At 38.8% G+C, this 19,378-nt stretch overlaps 1 protein-coding gene across 2 annotated transcripts in view; it reads left to right on the forward strand.

The window, feature by feature from the left end:
• The first annotated feature begins 234 nt into the window (after nt 1-234).
• Nucleotides 235-19,378, forward strand: part of trabd2a (TraB domain containing 2A) — a 56,718-nt gene continuing 37,574 nt past the window's right edge. For both annotated transcript variants that reach the window (XM_068335073.1, XM_068335074.1), the window contains exons 1-2: nt 235-844; nt 1,838-2,398. In XM_068335073.1, coding sequence (XP_068191174.1) covers nt 740-844; nt 1,838-2,398 — 666 coding nt within the window. In that variant the 5' untranslated portion in view covers nt 235-739. The remainder of the gene's footprint in view (nt 845-1,837; nt 2,399-19,378) is intronic.

Below are 19,378 nucleotides of genomic sequence, written 5' to 3' on the forward strand. Positions count from 1 at the left end.
AGAGAGAGAGAGAAAGAGAGAGAGAGAGAGAGAGAGAGAGAGAGAGAGAGAGAGAGAGAGAGAGAGAGAGAGAGAGAGAGAGAGAGAGAGAGAGAGAGAGAGAGAGAGAGAGAGAGAGAGAGAGAGAGAGAGAGCTACAGATAGTGAAAGCAGAAGACCTGGCAGACGGTGCAAAGAACTTTGGATTTAAACACTAGAAAGTGCAAGTCGTCGCTTCTTCATTCCAGACTCATCCTCCCAAACCGAAGAACCACGAGAACAACCCTGACTTGTTCTCATTTTTAGTTTTTTTTTTTAAAAAAAAAGTTTTTTTGGGGGGGCTCCAGGTACGGTTGGCGCGACGCAGACCTGTTGGTTCCCTTTGGATTTAAAGCGTAAAAAAACTTTTGGAAAAACTCGTGCAAACTTGGCAACGCACCACGGAGAAGGAGATGCCGAGAAGGAGGCGCGGAGCGCGCAGCCCGGCCGGCGGACAGAGTTGGATGTGACCCTTGCGTTAACTCCAGATGACCAGCTCTCCCTTTCCAACAGCACACGTGAAACGACGGCAGCGCGTCCATGTACAACCTCAGGCCGGCGTGACTCTGTCCGGCGGTTTGTCGGCTACTTGTCAGCTCGTTTCACTCGACCGCATGGAGCCGCGGCTGTGGAAGTAGGACTTCATCCATGCGTTCTGGGGAATAGTTGGCGCAACACGTTGAGAAACGCGCGCAACCGTGCGCAACTTCGAAGAGCTACGATGCGGGGCACTCTGGGTGCGTTCATTCAGTCCTGTCTCATTCTGCTGGTCCGAGCAGACCAGTGGAGGCTGAAGGACGCCGCAGACTGCGAGCTGCACAGGAAAGTAAGTCATTATGAAGGGGAAATGTATGAGCAATTACTGCAGAAGTAGCTTTAATAACCATATCCGCTATAATATCTTAACCGCACCTCCCAAAACTGCCGCAATATCGTTTATGATGTGACGGTAAAGAGCTTTATTCACACTTTCTCTTACTTGACTGTTAGACATTATAGTTGATCTTGAATTGCATCCTTTTGTCCAGTCTGTGAATTTTAGAATTTAGATTAATTAAATAATATTTTTTAGAATTATTATTGAATTTCAAAAGCTCTTTCCTTTGAAAACTATATGAACAATTTATTTATTTTTGTTTGTTTCTTTTTGTGAATTCTTTTTCAGTTAGTCCACTAATTTCTATCAGACACTAATAATTGTTGGTACATATACATGAGGTCCATGCAAGTGTTAATTAAAATACCATCATTTTAAGTCTAAATATGTTTTTTAATCACATAAATAAAATTAAGTCTCCTTGTTTTGTTTACCTCTTAGTCTCAGTTTGTTTTAGTTGACAGTCACTTTTTTCAACTTCTCAAAGACCATTTGAGGTCAGTCAAGCCCTGACCAGACAGGAAGAAAAAAAATCATTCATCTCCCAGTGTGACAATCACTGACATGAGATTGTTTGGCACTTGGATCCTAAGTGGGCTGTTAATAAGTCATTATCACTCTGTTAGCAGGCTGTGCAATAAACACCCACTCACAGACAGAGTGTTGGTGTCAGACAGGCTCGGCGTTAGTTCGTGTTAAGTATGCTGTGTTGTTGGATTGGCGTTGCTGGAAATTAAATCAATTGACATCCAATCCAATTACCAAGTGTGACAAACAGTTCTGTGTCACATTTTTTAAAATGTTTGCAGTCATCTTTTTATATAACCAAAAAGAAACATTCCAGACGTTTAAATATGTGAACTTGTAATGACATTTATGAATACCTCAGAAAATAACTTTCAGGTCAATCAGTATGTTCATTTTTGTTCTCTTTCCTCCAAGCAAACGGACCTAAACTCCTTCCTGTGGATGATCAAACGTGACCCTCCTTCATACTTCTATGGTACAATCCATGTTCCCTACACACGTGTTTGGGACTTCATTCCTGAAAACTCCAAGCAGGCCTTCCAGGAGAGCAACATTGTGTATTTTGAGCTGGACCTAACGGATCCTTACACCATTGCAGCCCTAAATAACTGCCAAATGCTTCCTCAGGGTGAGAAACTACAGGATCTTCTACCGAGGGACATCTTCCGGAGACTTAAGAGACATCTCGAGTATGTAAAGCTCATGATGTCTTCATGGATGACCCCAGACCAGAGAGGTAAAGGACTCTATGCAGACTACCTCTTCAATGCCATTGCTGGCAACTGGGAGAAGAAGCGGCCGGTTTGGGTGATGCTGATGGTGAATTCATTAACCGAGGCAGATATTAAGACACGAGGGGTGCCGGTGCTGGACTTGTATCTTGCCCAGGAGGCAGAGAGGATGAAAAAGAGGACAGGGGCAGTCGAGAAGGTGGAGGAACAGTGTCATCCACTAAATGGACTTAACTTCTCCCAGGTGAGTTTGGAACTGCAGTGAGTGGTGTCAGTCTGCCTGTTTTTTCTTTACACATCTTCAGCAGTGTTTGAAATGTCTCTGTGTGACTTTTAAACAGTCCAAAGCCATTTTTAGAACAGTTATTCTGGGAACATTCTGCTCAGTTTTGCTTAAATCTCGTAGAGGTGTTTGCATTTCTTTCTTTTTTCAGTTAGAAGATTTGTAGTTGTGGTGAAGGCATCACCATTTGTATATCTAACACTGATTCTGTTAGCAGTGGGTTTAGTCAGCTATAAGAAGGTTTGCATGATAAAAGAAAGCAATATAAAAGAAGCAATATTGATATTGACAACCAGAAAGTCATGGTTCATAAGCCACATGAAGACCTGGGACTTTTATATGTAGAGGTTGCATGTTCTTCACTTGTGGGAAGGGGTTCCTTCCGTGTTCTCCAGGTTCATGTCATCACCAAAAATATGCAGAGGAGTTGAATTACCATTTATGTAATTTCGGGTACTTTAAAATTGAATCTCATGGAATAGAACAAACACATACTGTACTCCTTCTTCAGCCCTCTCTGGTGGTCAGTGCCTGATTCTACATGGTGGAAGATTATCAGGGGTGTAACTTTCACTGTGAGCAATGCTTGTTTGTTTTATGTCTCCTGTGGACTTTCCAAACTATTGAGATATATGAGTTCTGACAAATTTATGATGAGGAAACTAACATTTCTGGTTATTGCATGACTTCTTTTACACATAGTGTCTGTCTTCTGAGTGTATAGGAAGTGGAACTCTGTGATCTGTAATATGTGTGACTCTTGCAGGGTAGTTGGGAAAAATGAAGACAGAGCAAAAACTTATCAACAAAACATTTCATTTGGTAGTGTTTAAAAACACTTTTAGGGGCTACACTTTTAGCATATGAGTTTTCGGTTTGGTAGAAGAAACTGATGAAGAGATGATGGTTTCATTTCACCCAGGTAATACCTTTGTTGTGTGCGCCTGACTCGTGTGCAGGTGGAGATGCCTGTCAGGTCTGCGTCCATTCACAATACCAGGAATCTCACAGCACAAAATGCATAATAACAAGAACAGGGTTGCTGTGTTTGTGATTATGAGGTTGTACTGTTGGTATTCAATTTGCTGAAAGTTAAGAAACAATATTTAACCAAACATAAAAGGGATTATGTCATTTTAATTTAAGTCTATGTGTAGTTTGAAGTTGGATCATTCACATCCTAGTGGCTTCCACATGGTTGAGTTAATATTTTACATTTTGGACACATATATCAGACTGATACTCATTTTGTGTCCCAATCTGAGTTGAGATGGAATTCTGAGAAGAATTGTAGAAGTTGACCTATACCTGTGACTGAGCAGCTGCTAAATCTTACTTTTTTAGACTGTAAAACTTGTTTCAATAAACTCAATGTCAAATCTGATATGTTGAAAATAATCATTCTGTAGAGACTAAGATGTGTAATCCCAATGACAAACACCAGATGTACATGTTGACAAAGGCCTGTAGTTTTATCTTTTCCTCTTTTTCCCTGTAGCTTAGTCAAGTGGAGAAAGGTGTGCTGTTAATAATCAGCTGTACAAACATTGAACCGTGCTTCACCATGGTCTTTGTTATTAAAGAAAAATGGATCCTAATGACTCAAGTCTAAAATTACAAGAAAAAAGGAACCTTGTTCTGAAAGCATACACAAGTTCTCATGTCTATCTGTCTCTGTCTGTTTGTCTGTCGGTGTCTCTCACTGTCTGTCTTCTTGCCTGCCTCTTTCTGTCTGTCAGCTTGTCAGACTGTCAGCCCATCTGTCTATCTGCCTTCTTGTCTGCCTGTCTGTGACTCCTTCAACATAACTAAACCTCTCAGAATCAGGAGTCCCCATGAAACCATGTTTCATATTATTGAGGAATTTCTGCTAATGCTGGTCAGGAGCTCAAGGGATTATACTTGACCATTTACCTTAACACCCAGAAGCTTAAAGCGTTGTTATTTTAAAGCAGGCCTTGTTGGCCCCTCAGACTTTAAGTCTCTGCCAAACCACCCAGCAGCACTTTTATTAGCTCTGTTATTCTCTGGAGGTGTAGAGGAAGCCTATGGATGTCAGTTATTACGCAGCACACATAAGCAGTCAAATGCAAAATCAGTCTTACTTATGATTTGTTTATATTCTATGCACTGGGATTTCAAGAGAAATCAAACTCCCATGGCAATGTTTAACTCTCCATAAACACGTGAAGTATTTGTAAGAGTTAACAATCGCCTGCAGTTAATGACATGATTAAACTGAGCTTGGACAATGAAGTTTTTTCACATAATTTAGTATAGATAATATATAAGAGTAGTTTAGTCATTTTTTTCAGATGTTTTTCATGTCATGTTTGGCCAACCAAATGTATATTCTGGCGTGTTTTTTTTTAAATTTAAATTTCAGATGACATGTGATTAAGATGAATGCCATCATGAGAATCACTACTGCTAACTTTTTCTCACAGTCAGTAATGATTGGTTCCCATTCAACTAGTGAATTATTTTTTATTGGGGTGAATGTTTGGATGTACAAAAAAATGTGAGACAAGAGTTTGTATTTCCTTTACTGCTTTCTCTTAGAGGTGGATTTATGCTTAGCCCAAAAGTGTCCCAATATAGTTATGCATTTTGCACAAGTCTTAATTTAGCCCTGCCGTTGAACGCATTGACATGTTTCTGACTGATACTGTTTCATTTCATAACATGATACAGGGGCTACATCCAGGTCACTCATATTTTATTTTATTAAATGTTTTCACTAGTATTTGGAACATTTAGGAACACCCCATACCTAAGGCCAAAGACCTTATGGTCCTCATGTACAGTCTCCTGAAGCTTAATTATATCTATGACATGTTCATTGTTCCATTATTCAAATATGTTGGGCCAAAAAATCTGGAGGTTAATTATTTTTCCATGCCCTCTCAAGGCCACACTAAGATATGCAGGTGGGAGATCCTCATTGGTCATCATCCCCCATATACATTATGTTTCTGTTTGACTTCTCAGTGAAGATCGGATTCTAGAACTTGTTTTGTATCTAATGGTGTAATGCGACCATGCAGTGACAGTAAAGCCACTTCAATGTGCTAAAAGATCAAGTCTGGGAGATTCCTGGCACATGTCTTCAAACGCAAATTTCCAGTTACCGGTATATATTTGTAGCCCCCAATATAGTTTATCCACCTTGCTACTTAGCTATAGAAATGATCTTTCTCATATGTTACGTGGAGTTTGTTAGTCTAATGTTTTGAGTTTGTAATTGTAATATCATTGACTTTTGTAGAACATGACAAATAACGTCGTTATTTAGACATTGGGACTTGCTGTTCTGGATATCAGAGAAAAATGTTGGGTGGTGGAAATTAAGTTTGTGAACATGGCTATAAAGAGAAACCTCTCATCATCACTGCTTTCATTGAATTACATCCACGAAACCCCCAGAAGGCTCAACAATGAATCCCAGTGTCCAAGAAAAACCCTTACCCTGACAATGTGCCGACGCAACTTACAGCTTGGCACCCCATAATTTCCACACTGAGTTTCAATCCAATCAACAGCTGCATGATGGATGCATTAACCCCGCTGGCTGGAAGCAGCTCGCTTAACATTTCAGTAAACATTTTTTTCGCAGTTCTGCAATGCAGTTGAAAAGGGCAATTCCAGCCTTTTAGCTCAACTCAACTGTAAGATGTCCAGAGCGTGATGAGTGAGATACCCTCTTTGTGAAACAATACTGCCGCCTCAGCTGCCATTCTTGACTGAAAATACTGTTTAATCAGGCCATTGCCTGGAGAAACATATTTATTATGGTCTGTAATAGTCTCTACAATGTTTTCACTGGCCATTTACATCTGGCATGAGACAGACCTTAAAAGAAAAGGAAAGGCAAATGGAAAATAAAATTGCTGAGGAATGTATTGTAAATTATGCTCCTCATTGTTCAAGGGAAACACAGAATGACATCTTCCTTTCCGGATTTGTTAAAATACAAACGAGAAATTCTCATCACCCCTGTTCTGCTTGTTGAATCTCTCTGGACCGTCAGTGCTCTTTGGTTTTGATCTCAATGCAGACATAAAATTGTGGAATTATACTGAAATCCAGTTTTAGAGAAGTGTGAGACAAGATGTTACTGCCATGCTTAATTTTACCCGTGTACCACAATGTAAGTCGCTGTTGATGAGTTCTGAGCATTTTCAAGAAACAAGTGAATCTTACCATATCAAGTCTTGACCAATCTTACTAAGACACTGGGGCTTTTGGTTGTCTAGGTAATAAGGATTAAATCCTAGAGTGTCAACCAAAATGTTGGTCTACCTTCTAATCTATCCAGGTTATATTTATCCTTATATGGTTAGGGAATTGGGAAACAAATAGTCTTCTGTTCAGCGTAATAACCCAAATTCACTGGATTCAAATTCTCGTGGGTAAACAACTGCACTACTACTCATGCGTAACAAACCAATTCCTTCCTTCTTTATACGTTCCTGGTTGTGACTGATTTGGCTGTTGCTTATTTTTTGCAGAATATTTTAAAAAGATTCTGACAAGGCTGAGAACTAAAACCATTGCCTTATTTGTGTTGTTTTTGCTTTCACTTTCTTAGTAATTCTCTAAACAGAGTTAGAGAAAGTGTTTAATTTGTTATGACGGTAACTAAGTTCTGGTTTTGTGGAATTGTGATGCAGGTCTTAATATTTTGATTATATCTGAATGTATTTTTTATTCATAGGGACCTTTTCAATCTAATTTTTACAAGGGATTTGTCCATTTTTGCATGTTTGATTATTTTCATTATTTTCAAACTACAATGATTTATACTTTCTTTATTCAGATCTCTAATCTGGCCAAGCATGACTGCTCTTATTCTTACGAGGAGCCCCTCGTCTTTTGAAGAGCAGGTTCAGCCTTGTCCATTACACTAAGTGAGCTTGTTGAGGACAACAATGGCTGTATGAAGGCCGGCTTTCTCTGTCACTGTTGTTGGAAACCAGCGGGACATTCCACACCTCAGTGGAGTAGACCTGCTAATGAAAGTGTTGTTTCTTTCCTGCTATCACTGGGAGTAATGGTGCGTGGAGAAGGCATGAATGCAGGTCTCAGTGTACGACTATGAGAACAGGGAAGGAATGTTTGAAGACCATTTGTTTCATTCATGAAGAAGAGGGACTGGAACAAGGAGGGCTGAGAGATGCAGAGTGAGGTCAGTAGAGGAGCCTTTAAGGAAGGAAGGCGTGACTCAGTCTTCATTAAAGGTATCATGACATTACCTCTGTTTGACAACCTTTTAACTTTAATTGTGGTGTTTTCTTTTCTATTGAACTGATGGTCGACCTGAGTCTCGGGATCTGCTGGGCTTCATGAGACGAGATCTGATATCCAAACAAATGAAGTGGAACAACAAGTGAAATTCAAACAAATCAAGCTTTTATAAACTTGAAGAAATCCAAGATTGACAGCCTCACAACACAGTGGTTTTGTTTGTTAATGGAGCAGTTCAGATTTCCAAGGTTTTTGCTTTTCTCTTTTTTTATTGGCCCTAAAAGGAAAGCATTTCAGTGACCAGAACCAAACAGAACTTCTGCCCTGCGTAAAACACAGTTTGAACCAGCCTCAATAAAGCTGACAATCTAGCCACTGTATTTAACTGTACTGTATTTAACAAGAAGATCAGGCCCAAACCAACACATCTGATATTTCCCTTTTCCAGCGTCATTTTACATCTCATTAAGTAACACCTTTTAAAATTTTGGATTAAAAGCTTGGGTTCGGTTTGATATTTTTGTAGAGATCAGCTCAACCCTTTGTTGAAGAAATACTCTCTGCTCAAAGGGGAGGAAGCCCATTCTCAATTTCAGCAAAGCTCTTCAAGTTGGTGGATTTATACTTGAACACTAAATAAATCAAAGCACAGTTTGTTTCTGAATCAGCAGATCTGTGGGAAAATGTTTAGAGCAATAAATAAGACTTCAGGGCTCTCATATAAATCCACAGATCAACAAACTCTCCAAAACTCATTGGACTGGACAGATGCTGTCAGAAAGTGTGAACATCTCAAAACTTCCACACCCAGTGTTGTCCCAGTCGTGATGACGGCTAAGTGGGTCGGTTATGTAGACTATGTAAAGTGAAGCTTGACATCCTGGACAGTAAACTGGCTATGCAGAATTTCCAGCCAGGCAGGCTGCCACTCATTTCCAGACTTTGCCCGGGAAGGAAAATTTGTCTGAATCCCATAAGTAATGGATTAAATGGCAACATGAGAATGCAGACAGTCATTTATATTCTCCACCCAACCGGCGTTGGCTGTAGTTGGTGAAGCGCTGCTTCGTCAGTTGCTGGACGGTACGTATCTGATTTATTCCTCCAGTCAATCAGGGGAAAGAGTTGATCTGGAACTTTGGTTGGTCCTGATGTTTGGACGATACCCTGTAGTGTGAGGTGTTTTACAGTCCAGTCTTACCTTCCAAACAAGGTTGTCCCAATAATTTGCTCAGGATTGATTTTCAGGATTCTAACCTTGAAGAGAAATGTACTTTTTGAGCCAGATGACTGTAGCCAATGACAGAAACTTGCTGAAGCTACTGATGCCTTTCAATCAACATTACACACTTAAGCTTTTAAAGCTAATGTTAGCTATCATACTACTTTTGCCTACGCATAAGTTCTCCCTGAAGGATACACACCAATGTTATCTTTCCAAGCATTTTCTCATTCACAGTCATTTCTTCTTTTTTCTTTTGTCACCTTTTTGTGATTTGGTTTTTCTCATTCTCGGACTCCGTGGTCTTCTCTAATGTATATAATAAGGACAATCTATTAATTTCTCCAAAAATCTCCTCGGCACATTTCAGTAAATTTTTAATTGTAACTTTTTTTGGACATTAATGTGTGTGTCCCTTCAATTAGCTTATACAGTGATCCCTCATTACTAGCGGTTTTGCAGGAACCACCCGTAAAAACGAAATTCCACAAAAAAGCGACAAACTATTTTATTATTCACTGTAGTTTAAATGTTTATGAACCCTCCCCATGCTAATATTAAACCACCTTCTATCTATATTACCTATTCCCACACTCTTATAGACTGTTCAAAGCACTTTTGTGTCTCACGCAGCACACTTCCGGATGCCGTCGGCCAAAAGAAGGTATCACGTGACTTCTTCTTCTTTTCCTTTCGGCTTTTCCCTTCAGGGTTCCCTTCAATTTCCTCCATCTAGCCCTGTCCTTTGAATCCGTGACTACCTACCAAAAATCCATGATGAGGTAAAGCCAGGCGTGTTGATGCACGAATGCGCGAGGCATTGCTGTAGTTTGTTGTATTTTTAATAAAATTTTAAATTTGGCAATTTAATGTATTTATTCGCTTTCTGGGTGTTTTATCTATGTACATCATCACAAACAGAGGTTTTCCTGAAGTGGGGCCATCTGTTTTCCTGGACACCAGTATTCTAGTTATTTGCATGGTTACAAACTGAGCTATAGCCTGTTGTGGTTGTGGTTTGTGTTTCCAGGGAAAAGATTTCATTTATTATTCTACAAAGTTGTGTAACAAACAAGCAAAGAAGTGGTGCCTTTTTAGGGATTTAGTGACGGTTATTACTAAATCCCCCCCATTTTTTATCCTCACAAGGATTTGGTTCATTATGTGTTTCTGGGGCAAAACTGAATAACTTTTCAATAATAATTCATCTGAATGGGAAGACGTTCTTTGTCACTGCAACTGTAATTTGTGTATCTGAGTACGTGCGTGTGAGTGTGTGTGTGTGTGTGTGTCTGTGTGTGTGTCTGTGTGTGTGTCTGTGTGTGTGTCTGTGTGTGTGTCTGTGTGTGTGTGTTTCAGTGTGTAAGATAGAATGTACGCTGGCAGAGTGACAGCAAATCTGATTAAATGTCATTTCCCCCCGGTTGAAGGAACCACAACTATCCAGCTGATTGTTTCAGTGATCATCAGAGAAAGATGGCCTACAGTAATCAAATGTATAAGTATAGTCTGGAAGCCACAGCCAGAAAAATGACAAGAGCAGCAATAAATCATAACCTGTACTCAAATTTAATAAGCTCATTCGTACTTAGGGTAGGACTTTTATATCATGCCAGATTGCCTTGGCAGAATATCCATTCCATACAACTGATGAATCGTATGCTCATATTTAAACTACTGAATTATTCCAAGTAAATGTCATCAAATGAGGTATTAACAGGAAACATGGAATCTAATTCCTTAAAACTCCAAAAAGTAGATCAGTAATATACTGTAGAATAAAGTATATAGAATACACTGAGAGTGCACACGCGAAGTAACTCACTTTTTTGCATCATAAATGAAAAAAAAAACGTATACTCTTGATATAGGAAGTGATTTATGTTATTTGTGCACAGTATAATGTTACGCAACTTGAAAAAATATGTCTGTGCCTTTTGGTTCACAAATAGTTCATAGGTTTTGTTTCACTCTGCTTTGATCAGAATAAATTTTGCATGCTTCATTGCAATGTGGTGGGTAATTATCTAATGTGTATTTGTCCGTATAATTGCATGTGTCAGTTTATTATTGTTTGTGTCTGTGCATGCATGGATGCTTGTGTGCACATTGGCTTTCCTGTGCATGTCAGACTTCATGTCTGTGTACTGTATGTGCATGCACATGTGTCCTTGAATTTCCTATATGTCCTCACAGCTTCCTTTGAGTCCCTGGTTTCATGTGGCACCAAGGTGCCTGATTTCCTCTCGACTGTTGGCCAAACAGATCCATATTAGATGTCTGACATGCCTTCAGTCATTATCTGTCCATCAATTTGGACATTTGACACCAGAGTTAAAGATGCACACCCTACATCTCCATTGCAAGTGTAAAGTTTGTGAAGAAGCCATCATAAAAAATAAAAAAAAAACTTGAGCAAAGAAGGCCAAGAGGTAATCTCTGCACAAACTACTGATAAAGATTACTGGAAGTGACTTTGTCAAGATTTGAAAATGATTGGCATGAAAATTATTTTTGAACAAATATTTTAAAGATATTGTCTAAATCAGAATAGTGACAGGTTGGAGACTTTTTTTTCTTTGCACAAAACAGTGAGTAGATGAATGTCTACTTGCTGCTTCAACCATCTCTAAACAAGTTACCTTTTTGAACTCATTCTAGACATTAAGAAATTGATAACTTTTAACTGCCTCTAATTTATGACCATCACAATTAGTAGCAAGTCAGCAGCATGAGTGTTGATACACTCAGGCTGTGTTGGCAATACTGTAATCTCAAACACAATAATGAGTTTCTTAAATGTCTTGTTTTTTTTGCCTCTTAAACACTACAAAGTTCTTCAGAAGAGTTTCTGGTCAAATCCATTTAACACTTTTTCACGTAATAGTGAGCATACCCCTGACTTTGTTGCTATCCTGTTAAACATATTTACTTTTTTGTGTTAGTTCACCCATTTGCAACATTTTGTATTTCACATTTGATTAGAAGGGGATCGGATGCAGCTGGATGGTGCCGACTGTGTGCCAAGACATTGAACTGGGATCCTTGAGAGTCTATACAGTAATACACTCCAGTGGAGCAGAGTACAAGTTCTAAGCTTTTGCTGCAGGCTTTTCCTTTTTGTGTAATGCATGCTTCTGCAACTCAAATTGGGAAAGTCTATTTTACTCGAGAGCAGGTCATAAAAACATGTGCAGCCTGAGAATTTTTCTGGCTCATTTTATTATTTTTTTAAACTTTTGTTTTCAATAGCACAAATGACGACTGTTCATTTCACCCTCACAACACAAGCTCTTTTGTTTTAACATTTTTGTTTAAAGATGTTTCCTTGAATATACCTCTGCCATGGCATGTCCTGTTGTTTATGTGAAATATCTGTCACCGAGAGTGTAATGAAACAAAAAGCCTCTGATTACAAAACATACAACTCATCGTAAAACATCTGTTGCTTTCCAGGTAACACCCAAGTTGATTGGAATTTGTAAAAAATTGTCAATGAATCTGTCATTTGACCTACTACTTTAAACAACAATTAAAATAACTGCGGATGTAATTATAAACAACTTAACACTTGGGTCCGCCGTTGCTACGTTTTAGCTGACATTTTCCAGACATTGCTCCACCATGTAATTTAGATATGCACGTGTGATGTCACAGTGTGGCTCCACCTTTATTTAAGTAAGAAAAGCTTAGTACCTACAAATGTACTTAACACTTAGTAACAGCGGTCGTCTCATACTGAAAGTTTATGTAAGTTATCCGCAGGAGCCATTAAAATAATTAAGATGGTAATTTCAATTTGTTTACAGCCTATCATTCCTTCTGTTGTTGTGCAAGTTTAGCTTTGCTCTGTGAATGTGCCTGAGACCTCAGGGTCTTTGTTATTGCCAGGCATTGACGGAGCAGCACAGCATGTGACCAAAAGAAATGGAGGCATGGTATACATGCTGTTTCCAGAGAGGCTCTCAATACAGAAAAATAGAACTTGAATCTACTGGAATAACAGTCTTTTGTCATCTGATGTATCAAAAAAGTACTTGTAAGAAAAGATAAGTTCAGTAATGGGCCAATTTTTTCTGTTTGAAGTTAGCATGGATAGGATGACTCCTTCTACGTCAAAACACTGCAGATTTCAGCTAAATCTGGGGTGCTTTGTGTGAGGTCGCCATTGTTTTAACATGTCTTAACCCAGAGGGCACAGCTGATAATGACTGAGTTTCAGACTTCACTGTGATAAGTCTCATCCTATAATTCTTTTTTCTTGTAAATAGCACAGAAGCTGGAGCACTAATGCGTCACCTCCATGGGAATTTCTTTCTCACTTGTTAATCATACTTCTTAAAAAAAGATCTAATAACGCTTCGTTATTTCACACATGCAGCTCCTATTATTTCCACCTTTTACTTTTAAAGAGACCTGACCTGAGGTCATTCTGTTGCGATTCTGTTTCAGTTGCAGTAATTTGACTGGTCAGTGTGGAGTAGTCTTACCACTACTATACTGTGCAGCCATAATATGTAAAGTTGAGGCTTCAATTTAACACTCCTTTTATAATGACAGATTTTTCTGTAGTATTTAGAGTTTGGGACTTTTTATTCCTTTAACCAACAATGCCTAATAATTTCTTTGTCTAACAAATAAATATGATTGAGAACATGACAATTATCAAGTAAGATTGGAATAATATCAAAAATAATAATCTTTACATGCAAGATACTCATGAGCAGTGAAAACTGAAGTGTCTCTGTTGACAGTCTAACATTACATGAAACAGACGACTGCGGTCTTATCAACAAGGTATTGTAACCTCTGAGCAATCTTGGAGTAGACCACCCAAACTGAGTCGCACATATTCTTGACTTCCAAAAATTTCATTAAATATGAAAGTAGATATAAAAAAAACCCCAAGGACAAGGTCAAACATAAAAACATCTAAATTTTCGTCACTTTTCTTGTTGGAACCCAACAAGAAATATATTTATGAATATTTAGCAGAATTTCACACAATGTTTTAAGCTTAGTGTGTGTTTTTTAATTTTTTTTGTTATGTTAAAGTTTTTATTGTGCTTTAACAGTATTCATTTAAATTTATTTCACTTGTTTTGTTTGTCTGACATTAAGCGCTTTTCCCCACACTACGTTGTATTTTAAATGCACTGTACAAACCCTCTACTTGACCCAACCTGATAGCCATAAATCATCTTCTGTCTTTCTAACTCGAGGCCACATTTTCAGTGTCTTTTGTGAAATTTCACAGGTGAGCATCACAGAAGGCTCTGTTTTGCTGTTTTGACCAAACCTAGACTCAAGCAAGTAAAATGTGCAGACAGTTACTGTTTTTGCATACCAGCAGTAAAATGAAGGGATGAAGAATGCTGCAGTAAGGACACAGTTTGAGAGTGCTGCTACTGTCAGTTTAGCAAGATAATGTTGAGAAAGAATTAGGCAGTATGTCTATAGGTTAATTGTAAAGTTAGTTTTTACTGTTGTGATTGTTATTTTTGTTTCAGTGGATTTTCATTTTGCTCCCTGAATTTATGTCTGATATCAGTCCGACCACATCGGGAAATGTGATGGTGTATTGCTCTGACTTGCCTTGCACCTGTAAAGGAGAGAGATGTTAGATAAACTTGTGTTGTGTGGTTGTGTATTGCATGTAGTACTTTTCTTTCAATGGCTCTACACTATACATATGATGGTTTTGGGTTTTAAATGAAACAAGTAGCAAATAACTGTCCTTCTTTGCTTTTGTCTTTTCTTCTTCTTTATAACCTGTTTTGCACAGATCAACAATAGCACCACACTAAAGACACCTTTATGATGAGTTGGTAACAAAAGTGTTGCGTTGTGTGATTTTATGCTGCAACCCGGGCCAGGCATGGCATGTAACACAACAGCAATGGTTTCTTGTGTGATGTATGAGGATGTCCTGAATAGGTTTTATCACTGTTGATAAACTCTACATAGTGTTCAGCAAGAGTTAAACTGTTAAAAAGAAAATGAAAGTTGTGAAAGTTGTTGCTATCTTCTGCCACAATAAAAATGCTCTCTGGTTGTGTGCTGTAAGATGATAGAGGGTGTGACCTGCATGATAGGGGGTGTGACCTGCATGTCAAAGGGTGTAGTCTGTGTGGCAGAGGGTGTGACCTGCATGGGAGAGGGTGTGACCTATATGATAGAGGGCGTCCTGCATGACAGAAGGTGTGCTGCGCCTACTGGGATGTTTTAAAACAGGAGTTCACTGCATCTCCTCACACCTCACATGCTTAACAACCGATGGCTTCAATCAGCAGTCCTACAATCCTGGAGACTCTACTAAGCAGGCGCTGCACCGTCTATTCAAAATCTGTCTGATAATAAAAGCTGGAGATAGTCTATCTCAATTGTTCCTGTTATGTGAAAAAACTTCACAGTCATACCAGAAGACTCTCTTGGTCCACATTTGTCCCCCTGGTTACTAATTGGTGACATCTGGTGTACATGCATAAAATGAACAGCTTTTATCAGCAGTAAATGTCAAGTTAGATGAATACCATGTTAAAAGAGTTAAATGGATGTGTGAATACATGCAGGGTGCACACAACAGTTAAGGTGTATTTATTAACAGACAGACAGATGACTTTAAGCTGTCATGCAAACCTCCACATGTTAAAGGTTAGGGGCAATATATCCATGAACATGTCTTTCAGATTCCTCCCCACACCACTAGTCTGTTCCATGCTTTGGTGAAATGTTTTGGTGTTTTGGTGAAAATTTTTTCTACCAAAAGATTGTTTGTGTTTTGGAGATTTTGTAGTAGCTGTGATCATAAAACTTTTAAGAGCGTAAGAGCTAGTCCACCATGTGCCCTCCCAGCTCTGAGTGTGTCTATGTTTTGATCCCTTTACAAAGGTTTTTACAACTTTGGTCCTATTCTCACAGCTTTTGACATTATTCTGGATGTGATATATCTTTCATTCATTCATTCATTCATTCATTCATTCATTCATTCATTCATTCATTCATTCATTCATTCATTAATCTTCAGTACCTGCTTCTTCCGCTGTTGCGAGTTGCGGGGTTGCTGGAGCCTATCCCAGCGTACTTGGGTCGTGAGGCAGGTTGCACTCCGGGCGCAATGCCAGTCCAGGTACTTCTTATTCATACCCATAGGATCGATGGTCTTATGACTCATGATGGATGGTAGGAAATCGCTTTTTGTGTATTGACATATACTGTAAATGATTCACCTGTTGGAAATCCTCCTGTTTGAAAACAGTATGTTGAAGTGATACAGAGCAATCAAGAACTAGGAAACACAGCAGATCTCAAATGGGTTTGATTCCTCGGTGTACTTTACTGCTGAATCCCCAGATTGTGACGTAAAATACGATGCAAGCCATCGCCTCTCCCTGTATCTCTGTATGTCCCCCACTCGCTGTGTGTCTTACCACAGTGCTTCTACCCTGATCTAAAATTAGTTGAAATAGATATGTTTTTGTGAAACTTGTGTTGTCTGAGTAGCTTTGACATTCTTTATTTTGGTCACAACCTCATCGGACACAAGCAGGTTTTTGTGTGTGTCATCCTCAGTGGTAAAGGACACATTTCTGAAAACATACTGTAACTCCAGACAGTTGGGATGTTTAGATGTTTTTCATATTTGTTTGGTGTTTATTTGTCTGTGGTCATGGGACTGTGGGTCATGGTAGATGTCTACACAACAACTTTTTTCTCTCTCACATTCTGTTCTGTCTTTCTCGGCCAGTCTTTTAATTTGTCCACATCCTGCTCCTCTGCCTCTCTCACAACCTTCTGTCTTTTGTATTGATGATTCTATCACAACAAACAGATATATTTCGCGGATGGTTCAAATTCTGTTTTCCATGACTCATCCTGCATGTGTGGATAATAGGGTTTCTGTTGGTGATGGCGTCGAAGGTTGGATTTGAGAATGCTGTTGTGTTTTGCGTCAGTGTTTTTGTTTATATCAGTGAAGTAATGGCTTATGGCCATGATGTCAGTGGGCTTGTTCACTTTGGTGTATATCCCTGGTTTAAGGGAAATGCTCATAAATAAGGTAATTCCTGCAGCCTATCTGACATCTGCCGTCAAAAGCTGGAGATCTACTTTTGACACTGCTGTCCACCAGTTTTCTTGTCCAGTGCCAAGAACAAAAATTCAACCTATCATCCTGATTAGAAGATTTGGTGTTTTATAAAGCCAAAGGCAGTCTTTTACAAAGGAACTGCATCAATTCAAAATAGGTCCTCGCACGAGTTCAGATCCTGATATCTAACCACCTTAACGGAATTGTAATGTGAGTCTTCACCTTCAGCTATTAAATCTAAAATCTATGGAATAGTAAGCAAACAGCGGCAAATGTTCAATCAATACCTTTTGTATTTTTACACCATTTAGGCCCTTCACACACTATTTGTTGTCTGAAAACCACATATTTCAATAACATTCACCATTTTTGAGCTAAGAAGAACAGTCCTGTTTAACGGTTTTGGGCAAGGCAATTTTCAGTTAATCCAACAGGCTGCACAAGATAATTTTCTGGATTATTTTATTCTCGAGTTTGTCTGAGGAAAAAAAAATTAATCACCACTGCTGTAGATACATGATTTTCATTGAATGGTGACGAATGTTTCTTTTTATGTGATTTTCATTACCGCTCATCATCATTTGATCATTGGCATCATTGTTGACAATAAAAAAAATCTTCTAAAATGAAAAATAAATCTTTAAACTGGCTACAGATTCTGGACAAAGGATTCCCTGTAACCGGTCCCTTTGTTAATTGTCTTGAACTCATTACTGTCAATTTATCCACTAACTCAAAACAATAAAATTACATGCATACAGGATTTTGCAAAAAACTCCCTAGACATTTTTATGGGGCACTTCCAAAGTTGGACAGTCTGTTCTAATGTTGGTTGATTTGAAAGCGCAGTACAAATTGGACCATTGACTTTGTTTCTCCGGATAAATGAAATGTAATTATAATTATATCTATACTGGAAAAATACAAGTCACTGCCATGAAGAAAGGTATGATATATTCTTTTTAGAGAGAAAATGCATGGATTTAGTCAATTATCAAGGCCAAACAGTTTTCAGAACTAATAGATTCAATAGATAAAATGAAATGTAGCGAGTAATTACCATAGATTTTAGGCTAATCAAATGAAAATAAATAATTTGGGGTTTCTGAGTTTTGAACATGCATATACAGTATAAGCCTTTCAATCCTGCCTAGTCATAACATACAAAATTCAGCTCTGAAAGCAGTCTTCTGTGTGAATACTTTCTCCAAATATTCTCAATCGTATGTTTCTCCCCCATTTTAAACAATTTAAGAAATGTTATTGATGTGATCTTAGTAATGGAGCGGTCAGTGTAGGAAATCCATTAGTGACCTTTAGAGCCATGTGCGGGTGGAAAGGTCAAACTGTCTCACCTCACCGGAAGCGATGTATACATGTGTTTGTCTTTTATGCTATCCTGGAGTATGAATCATTCTAAAAGTTTCCAAGTAATGAATCCTAACTTCAGACTGACAGTTGTGGGAGTGGAAGAAGCATGAATGATTCATTTCTGTGCATCTTTGGAAGTGTGTGTTTCAAAAAACAAACTAACTTTAACTCACTCAACCAATAAGTACATACCCAAGTTTCTCACTTGTGATGATTCCTGATAATGTCTCAATTTACACAATAAAGCTCACACTATGAATTCTAGAATACAATATGTCAGTGTGGATTCATGCTAAGTATTCGCAGCTATATTGATTGAGTCTCAGTATGAAGCAGCTTTGTGGTGAAGCTCTTGACTGATGTCGTCCTTAAGATTGCCAGCGTTCTTATGGCAAACTAAGTTGTAGACCATATTAACTGTTCTCCTCGTGGTTTGCTCTGTTTTATATCACTTTTTTGCTTTAACTTACTGGACCGATGGACTTAGTAACTGCGCTGCCGGATTTTGTATGTGTGTGTTCATGTGTAACAGAAAGAAATATACATGGATACGTTTTTCATCTCTCACACACTTGATGTCAGAGTATTTGACAATTGTGTGTGTCCGGGTTCTCCAGGTTTTCCGGCTTCCTCCCACCTCCAAAAGCATGCGCTTCAGGTTGATTGATTGGCCGTTCCAAATTGCCCGCAGGAATGAGTGTATGTGTGCATAGTTGTATGTCTTTGTGTTTGGCTCCGCGGTGCACTGGCGTCGTGCCCGGAGTGTCCCCCGCCTCACGCCCTATGCCGCCAAGATGGGCTCGCCGTGACCCGCTGCAGCGGATATAGCGATGGTAATCTGATGACTGACTGACTGACTATTTTTGAATGTGGAACCACTTCTACTCTGTTTTTTTAAAATGATAATTAACAGTTAGATAATTCCATTAAATACCAAACCTAATCGGAATTGTTTTTGATCACGTCTTTGGTTCACAAACATTCATTAAGAGAGACCAGTATGACATCAAGA

This window comes from Antennarius striatus, chromosome 15 (assembly GCF_040054535.1).
Source record: "Antennarius striatus isolate MH-2024 chromosome 15, ASM4005453v1, whole genome shotgun sequence".
NCBI lineage: Eukaryota > Metazoa > Chordata > Actinopteri > Lophiiformes > Antennariidae > Antennarius > Antennarius striatus.